This window comes from Microtus ochrogaster, chromosome 6 (genome assembly GCF_000317375.1).
Source record: "Microtus ochrogaster isolate Prairie Vole_2 chromosome 6, MicOch1.0, whole genome shotgun sequence".
Lineage (NCBI taxonomy): Eukaryota > Metazoa > Chordata > Mammalia > Rodentia > Cricetidae > Microtus > Microtus ochrogaster.
The window spans coordinates 68,865,436-68,874,487 of record NC_022013.1 but is presented as its reverse complement, the minus strand read 5'-3'; the positions used below and the strand labels follow the sequence as shown (position 1 = coordinate 68,874,487).

At 42.3% G+C, this 9,052-nt stretch overlaps 1 protein-coding gene across 1 annotated transcript in view; it reads left to right on the top strand.

Moving 5' to 3' along the window:
* The window catches only part of Atf6 (activating transcription factor 6), a 167,485-nt gene that overhangs the window by 126,046 nt on the left and 32,387 nt on the right, over positions 1–9,052 (top strand). The window contains exon 15 of the mRNA XM_013346933.1: positions 377–461. Within this exon, the coding sequence (XP_013202387.1) occupies positions 377–461 (85 nt within the window). The remainder of the gene's footprint in view (positions 1–376; positions 462–9,052) is intronic.

Here is a 9,052-nt window from a genome sequence, read left to right as displayed (position 1 = left end):
CTGACTGGTTAGTTAGAACTTTTATCATTGCCTACTCCAGCCCCGCCATTCTGTAGGGCACTACAAAGAATGCCATCTTGCCCAGAGCACACAACTTTTTCTTAGCATAACTAGATTAAGACCTGTTGTATTGACGACTTGACCAATACTCTTTATGGTATCCTAGTTATACATTGTTATCAAAATCGAAGAGTATTCAAAAACTGCCATGGCGGTGTGTTCTTCATTAAGATTATATATAGTGTTTCTAAGCCAAGTTTTTATAACAAAAACTTTTCATTACCCAAGTAAAATGTTGGCTTCCTAAAATTATAAATTTGGAGTGTTCCTAGACTAAACCAGTTATGTATAAAAGGCTATTCTTTTTTAATTTTAGGATCACCTGCTTTTACCAGCTACCACCCATAACAAGACCACAAGACCAAAAATGTCAATTGTTTTACCAGCAATAAACATAAATGGTAAGTTGAAATTTTGATTTGTCAACATGGGAATCCTTTGCTTAACCAGTATTTTCTAGGTTAATGGGAGGACATTTAAGATAGTCACTCAGACAAATTTATACATGTATTATTTTTGAAATAGTTTCCTACCTTTTTTTTAAGCCACTATATTTCTTAAGATTTATTTTCATTATTTTTCAAAATTGTATGTATTAGGGGAGGTTGCACAGGTGCCCACAGAGGCCAGAAGCAAGGTGTTGGATCCCCTGGAGCTGGAGTTAAAGGAAGTAGTTGTAAGGAAGGGCACAGTGAAATTGGATCAACTGCTACCTGTCTCTGGGAGGGCAGAGAACAGCAGGTGGTGGGACAGGTGGCCATGGGAGGAGGGGTGCAGCCCAGAACAGCCTGGGACTTAGCATAGGGGCTTTGATCTGTAGCCTGCTTTTTGGCAACTAGATGCCCTTGCCTGTGGTAGTTGACCCCTGGGGTAGACAAGGGAAGTAGTGACTTCCTGGTAAATGGTAATCTGCCTTATGAGATTCCTAAAGAATGATGAGCGTAGGTTTCTGCTTACCCAGTAACAGTCCTTCTGTTTAGGACATTGTTGTCATCAGCAGTGCCATTTTAGGGGCCTACCTTGGACCTAACAGTAGTGAGCTACCTGACATGGGTGTAGGAACCAAACTCAGGTCCTCTGCGAGAGCAGTACATGCTCTTAACTTCGGAGCCGTGTCTCCCCCAGTTACTATACTTTTGAAAATAAAGAGTAGTTCTCTTTTATTTACATTTACAAAATCAGAGAAGCTAGCATACTACTCTACAGACTTGCTGCTAAGAGTCATGTATCCATTATCTTATATGTATACATGATGGTGATTCTATCAGTTATAGCTTTGTAACTTAAAGTCGTTTCATGTTTTAGCTTAATATTGGTAAGATTCTAGACAAGCCATAAACAAGCCTATTTGTGTCCGATCTGAATGAACTTGATATTAATAAGATCACTGTTGTGCTTGTTCTGCCTACTAGTACTGGGTGTTAAACTGACTATCCAAAGATGAGGAGGCCCAGTGTTTCTGCTTGTAGTCTAGAGCAGTCCTCATGCTCCTAGTGCTGTGACCCCTAAATACCATCCTCCTGTTGTGGTGGCTCCCAGCCATAGATTATTTTGTTGCTACTTCATAACTGTACTTTTGCTACAGTTATGAATCATAATGTAAATATTTGGTATGCAGATGGTCTTAGGCAATCCTTGAGAAAGGGTCATTCAGCCCTCTAAAGGGTCATGACCCACAGGTTGAGAACCACTAATCTAGAAGGAGAACTAACACAGGCACAGAAATCACTACACGCCAGAGACATTCCCATGGGCAATATTTGAATATTCAGCTCATTAAAATACAGTTTATCTAGCTAAACAGTGTAAAAGAACTTCTGATAACTTTTCTGATAGTGACCAGAACCTCAGAGTATATGAGGAAGATGAAATCAAAAGCCCTTTGACCTAGTCTGCAAGTGAACCAGACTATATTCTGATATAATCAAATTATCAAATACCACTATAAAATAAAACACTGAGTTTAGGATTGAATCTAGTAAAATGCCAGTAAAAGTCAGACACTTTTATTACATATCTAATATCATAAAGGACTGTAGGATCTCATGAACTGCATATAGACAGCTTAGTTGAAATGCTTAGAGACAGCCTCTGGGTATAAAATAGAAAAGATGTCCTTATTACAGTGCAAATGTTAGGATACATCCTTAGTCTCACAAAGACATTCAGAACATGGGCCAACAAGATGGCTCACTGGGTAAAGGTGCTTGCTGCCAAACTTGGTAATTCAGGAATAGTTTGTTCCCTGTAGCACACATAGTGGAGGGAGAGAGCCCGCTTGTCCAGACTGTCTTCTTCCTCCACATGCACACCTCCAGCGATATTCATGAGATAATCACACTGCTACTCGATGAAGCATAACTGATCCAAATGTATTATGTTATACTCCTGAGATTGTATTTGTGAAATCTCATTTGTTCTTATCCCATAGCTACTTGGATTTCTTTGCTTGAACTCTATGACTTTGGTCAGTTCATTTTCAGAGAAGCTATTTTCTAAATATCACCCAGGCAGAACTGACTTGATTATGTTCTTCTGAGATTGGGCTCTTGTGCAATACAGTGCCTGGTTTTATTTTATAGCAGTGAGCTGTCCATTTATAGCAAGCCAGAAACAATAAGATGCTGTTTGACCCTGTTTATCTTGGCCAGGGAACTAATATTTAAAGATAAATCTTTCCTGGATTTGGGAAGTACAATTGTTAGAAGATCATTTCCTTCTTAATCTGTTCCAGATTTTTGCAAATAGGTTCTGAGTATTTTTCCTTTTAAGATATTGTAAACTTAGAACATTTTAGATTAAAATTCAAGAACTACTGACAGAGAACACAGCGCATGTTAAGTTTGGTGCCATTCCGCAGCCGTTTCTCAGAACGGTGTCTTCGCCCTTTTTCTGTGAGGCTATTTCTCAGATTAGGGCTTGGTTTTATTTTGCTATTCATCATCCTGAGAGCCTGCAGGGAGATGGGTGGGGGCCTTGTTTATCACAGCTCCAGCTTGCGTCTCCTCTCCCCTGTAGTCGCCCCACACCTCTCAAGTTTGATAGCAGACTTCACCCCTCTAGCTCGTCTTTGCTGTAGTCATCTGCACGTCTCCACCCGTGATGTGCAGCACCACCTCCCTCATCTCCGCATGGCGATGCAAAGCCGTAGCTATTCTTGATATAGTTCTCTCTTTTATGCCACCTCACCCCCCACCTCTACATAACTGTAGTCAGATCTTTTCACAGACAACACTTTCCTTGAAACTGCCTCCTCCAACCCCGCTCTTTAACCGTTATTTAGTCCCTTCCTTTAGTGTCTGCACTCCAGCTGTTCTCCCTCACAGATCTCCAGTCTCTGACCCTGTCACCTTCCCTAAATCTATCTCGTCCTTTCTGGACATACTGCTTCCTGATCTAGCCTAGATTCCATGGTTTCTTACTATCACTACTCTTGCAAATACCCCTGGATCCCTAGCCTCCTTTCTTTCTTCATAGCTCCTGCCTACACAAAAAAACCCACCCTAGTTAAATCCAGCTCCTCTTTTTATGCCTGCTGTCAGGCATTTGAAACTAAGTAGAAAATATCATCCAATCAAGTCAAATTGACTGACTTCAAGTTTATGACCAATGATTTCAGTGGGACATTCATTGCTGCTGCAAGTCCTTGTTAATGAATTCACTTTATTCTCTCTAAAACAGGAATTCTTCTTGCTTTTAGTCCTCAAATCAATTCTCCATTATATCCATTTCCTAATCCCTCAGTTTATGAACTCACCAAGAGCTACACTGAAAAAAAAAAATCATACAAGAGCTGTGTGACATGTCCACTACCCCCAGCCCAGCTGCAGCTCTGCCTACAACCTCTGCCTTCCTCTTGATGCTCTGAAAGAACAGTCTCCTCCTTTGGGTTCCACATATGCCTTACTGCATGCCAGATATGCATTGGTGGGGAAGTAAACGGACTTCTCTGCCCTTCGGCGTTCTCAGAATGTTTGACACAATAGATGTCCTGTCACTTCTGCATTTAGAAAGTCATAAACATGAGAAATAAAAGTGAGCTCTGGTTGATCCCTCTCTGACTAAATGTTCCTATAGAACTTGGAGAGGGTAGTAAAGGACAGAAAGTAGAGACAACGTTTATCAAGTAACTGCTTTCTATAGTTCACTAGATGGTGATATTTGGGGAAAGGAATTTGATTTTCCAGCTTGAACAAACAGGTCAGTGTTTGACCTTAAATTATTATGAATGATAATTATACTTTGTCAGCTTGAGCTATGGAAAAGAAAATCTAAGAAACAGAAAGTAGAATAAGAGCATAAAATTTATGTCATTTAGAAATACTGGTCACTGGCCAATAAGATGATTCAGTGGTTGAGGATACTCGCTGCCAACCCGGGCAAACCGAGTTTAATCCTCAGACCCCTCGTAATGGAAGGCAGTCCTGCAGGCTGTCCTCTGACTGCCACGTGTGTGCCACGGAGTGCACTCAAGCACGCGCACACAGTAAAAAATTTAACAAAATCACTAGCAATATCATTTTTTCTTCATTTTGTATGCTATGTATTATTTAAATTTCCTTGTCTCTTAAGAGAGTTGAAAATAGGTTAGTAAGCTGTAAGAAAAACTTTCTTAGCCTAAGGAGAACTTGTAGTGAAAACTAATTAAAATAAAGTAAGTGTTGCCTATCTGTTCCCACGGGCTTTAAGAACTGATTGCATAGTTGGCAAAATGTAGGAAATGAGAAGCTGTTGTTACTTTAAAGGAAAGTGATTGTAGACATCCTTCTTTTAGTACAGTAAATCTGCAGTTCCTGCTCTAAATTATTTTCCTGTATGTTATGGTAAAAGCGCAGGTTTCCTTCATGCTTGATAAATAATTCAACAAAATAGAGTGTCGGTTTTTCGTGGGAGCGACTTTGTAAGTGTCACTCCTGGAGGGATGCAGCTGGTATCAGCAGAAGCACCGGTCGTTGGCCAGTGCTTCCACAGGCTTGTTCTCATTGTCTCCTTCCCGTCCGTGTCGTGGAACTTAGTGCGCACACAGTAATGGAAACGAGTGACACTCTTGCCCTAGTTCTGCCAGAGCAGAGCAACAAATGACCGCCAGGCTAACGGGTAATTATATTTAGTCTCCGAGCGCTTTTCTGTAATGGAAGTCTCGAGCTTACCAGCAGTGGTGTGTAAATGCCAGTGCCAGAGAGCATAGCGGAAGGTTGGGGAGCAGCCTGGCACATGCGTGTGTTGGTTTTAATAACACCAGAGCGTTGATGCACTGCTCTTGTGTGAAAGCAGCTCTCCCAAAGCAAGTGATTTGCAAACTGTCCTGTTGGTGCTGCTCAAGCAAGCTGGCTGCCTCGTAGACTGAGGTGTGCAGGTTGCCTGTCTGCTATTGTGTATGTGCCTCATAGACTGAGGTGTGCAGGCTGCCTGTCTGCTAGTGTGTATGTGGTGGGAAACGGGCTGTTTGCAACCCTGCATTTCCATTGTAATCATTGTAATTTATTCCACTTCATAGTCGCATCCAGAAAGTTAAGTGATTGGAGCTGTTAAAACAGTGTGTGTGCATAGTTCTTGACTTTTTGACATCTGAATAGTACTGTTTGCACATTGAGAATTTCTACTGAGAACAGAAGGAAAAATCACACTAACCCTCTGAAAAAAAAATGAATTTTTCTCTTCAAGTGCACGCATGGATCAGTAATTATGTGTAGCTGGAAGGTAAGGTGTTAAAATGATCCTCTTTGTGAAGACCAAAGCTTGACTTCCAGCCTTGAACGGATACTGACTACTGTTTTGTACTGAGAAGGCCACCACCTAAGGGAACTGGAGTCCAATTCAAGACCTGAATACAGTTCGACTTGGTTCATTGGATCTTTTTGTAGTTCATCCCACCCCCAATGAAGCTAAGATACCTTCTGAGCGCAGGCTAGTAGTGATGACTGAGATGAGCGCCACATCACAAACAGCATGAGAGTCACTTCTTAAAGAGGATCAGTCAAGTACCAGTCATGTACAGAATACAAAGTTGAAGAATATTCGAAAAGTAGAATTTTGATAACTAACATCAGTTGGTACTTTGAGAAGTGGAACTTTAGCTGGACTATAAAAGGTAAGGAGGAATATACTAATGCCAGGCTCACGTCCAGATTCAGCTGAAAAAGCCTAAGTAAGCGTGAACTTAAGCCAGGTTTAGAAGGTTTGTCGAGAGATCCACAAGGGCTGCAGTGAGCAGACCTGGTTGTTAATGTTGATTCAACAGCTTAAGGACTCCAAGACCACGAAGGCTGGATTCACTTGGCCCTTCGGATAATCAAGTCATCAGATCTGTATTCCAGAATAAGTGAGAACAGTCTCTCTGAGAAGGAACATCTTCCAGTAACTTCTAGTAAATTCTTTGTCTGTGCCTCATTGTATATGAATTGTGACAAATACTTAGACCTAGACCTAGCTTCATGTTAGGCTCTGACATATAATACTTTAGTGAGGTGCACTGTGATCTGAATAAGGAAATGACCAGTTCTTTGTGATTTTTTAGGGGATGGGGGTTGGGTTAGGTAGTCAAATGAGCAGCTGTTCCTTGCTGCAGTGCTCCGTCACATGCTGAGCTGGACAGAACAGGTTGTCTGGGAGAAGACACGGTTTTAAAAGGGACTCAAATTGGCAAGAGGTACATCCAGATGACTTCGATCATTAACAAATGGAAGAAGCCTCTTTAAGCTATAAAACATAGCATGATGAAGACTGTCAAAGAGCAAAGAGACTATTGGGGGTGGGGGTATGGATCAGTTACAGAGTATGGGCCTAGCATGTGGCAGCCCTTATCATTGAAGACGCTACTGAAATCCTACCACTGCTAAACAATTTCCTCATCCCCGTGAGCCAGCAGTTTTCTAGCCCATTGTTACCTTAACCCCACTACACACCACCACACCTCATTTCCAACATTATCCTACACTACTCAGAGATGCCCGTCTTGAGTGTTGTGTTGTTCATATTGTGTGTCTCCTCCCCTTCCCTTCTCTGAAGAACACCACCTTACTAATTTTCAAAAGTGCTTCTTTTTTTAAAAAAATTTTTATTGAGAAAAAGAAAAAAAAGTTTCCGCCTCCCCCCAGCCTCCCATTTCCCTCCCCCTCCTCCCCCCCTTCTCTCCCTCCCCCCATTTCTCTCCCCCTCCCTCTCCAGTCCAAAGAGCAGTCAGGGTTCCCTGCCCTGTGGAAAGTTCAAGGTCCTCCCCCCTCCGTCCATGTCTAGGAAGGTGAACATCCAAACTGGCTAGGCTCCCACAAAGCCAGAACATGAAGTAGGATCAAAACCCCATGCCATTGTCCTTGGCTTCTCATCAGCCCTCATTGTTCGCCATGTTCAGAGAGTCCGGTTTTATCCCATGCTTTTTCAGTCACAGTCCAGCTGGCCTTGGTGAGCTCCCAATAGATCAGCTCCACTGTCTCAGTGGGTGGGTGCACCCCTCGTGGTCCTGACTTCCTTGCTCATGTTCTCCCTCCTTCTCCTCATTGGGACCTTGGGAGCTCAGTCCGGTGCTCCAGTGTGGGTCTCTGTCTCTATCTCCATCCATCGCCAGATGAAGGTTCTATGGTGATATGCAAGATATTCATCAGTATTGCTATAGGATAGGGTCATTTCAGGTTTCCTATCCTCAGCTGCCCAAGGAACTAACTGGGGACATCGCCATGGGCTCCTGGGAGCCCCTCTAGGTTCAAGTCTCTTGCCAACTCTAAGGTGGCTCCCTTAACTAAGATTTGTGCTTCCCTGCTCCCCTATCCAACCTTCCTTTATGAAGAAAGTGTGGAATATATACACATTAGAGTACTACACTGCGGTAAAAAACAATGACTTCTCGAATTTTGCATGCAAATGGATGGAAATAGAAAACACTATCCTGAGTGAGGTAACCCAGACCCAAAAAGATGAACATGGGATGTACTCACTCATAATTGGTTTCTAGTCATAAATAAAGGTCATGGAGTCTATAATTGGTGATCCTAAAGAAGCTAAGTAAGAAGGTGAACCCAAAGAAAAACATATCGTTATCCTCCTTGGCTATGGGAAGTAGACAAAATTGCTGGGGAAAAAATTGGGATCTTGGGGGTGGGGTGGGATGGGGGTAAGGGGAGATGGGAAGAGAAAAGTGAGAAGGGGAGGATGGGGGGAACTTGGGGAAACAGGATGATTGGGATAAAAGTGCTTCTTTTCAAGTTGGGGATCTTCCCCTGTTGTGTTTACGTGAGGCAGCTCTCCTATAGTCCTACCCTGTCTTTCATTTCCTCTAGCTGCCCTTTTCCCCACTCGGTTCTTACATCATCGTATACCCACTTGAAATTCTCATACCATGACTTCCCCCTATAGCACGGTCTTTCTGGAATCCTCTTCTACAAAGAAACTCTGAAAATAAATCCGTGTTTTTAAGTGGATGAAGCATCCTCGGTGACAGAGCTGCCTCTATGCCCTTTATATAATTTTCTTTGCCAAGAGTGACTATGGCTTTGATGACATGATGGCAGTTGCACAGGAAAAATGTCTTCTATGGATAGTTTGTCTTATTTACTGATTATTTAGCCTATGGGAGCCTCTGGGGTTTAGATTAGAGCAGCTTGCATGGGTCTTATAGGGTTTGATCCAAACTCCCTTAACACAGGGAGGAGCTGCAGAGCCCATTGCACCCAATTGACCTCTAGAGACTCCTTCCCTTTCAGGAAGATCTTTTACTTAACACAGGGAGGAGCTGTAGAGCCCATTGCACCCAATTGACCTCTAGAGACTCCTTCCCTTTCAGGAAGATCTTTTACTCTTCTTGCTGTGTGGCAAAAATCTGTTTCTACTCAAGCAGATGGTTTAGCTTTCAGTAAATAAAAACTAGAGTTCAGCATCTACTTACGCCAACTTTTTAATACTTCCTACTAGCTCTAAAAATCTGAATTCTTCATTTTATACACACCAGAGTGGACCTATCATACTGGAAAATTAAGACCCTTGCACTTTGTCAGAATAC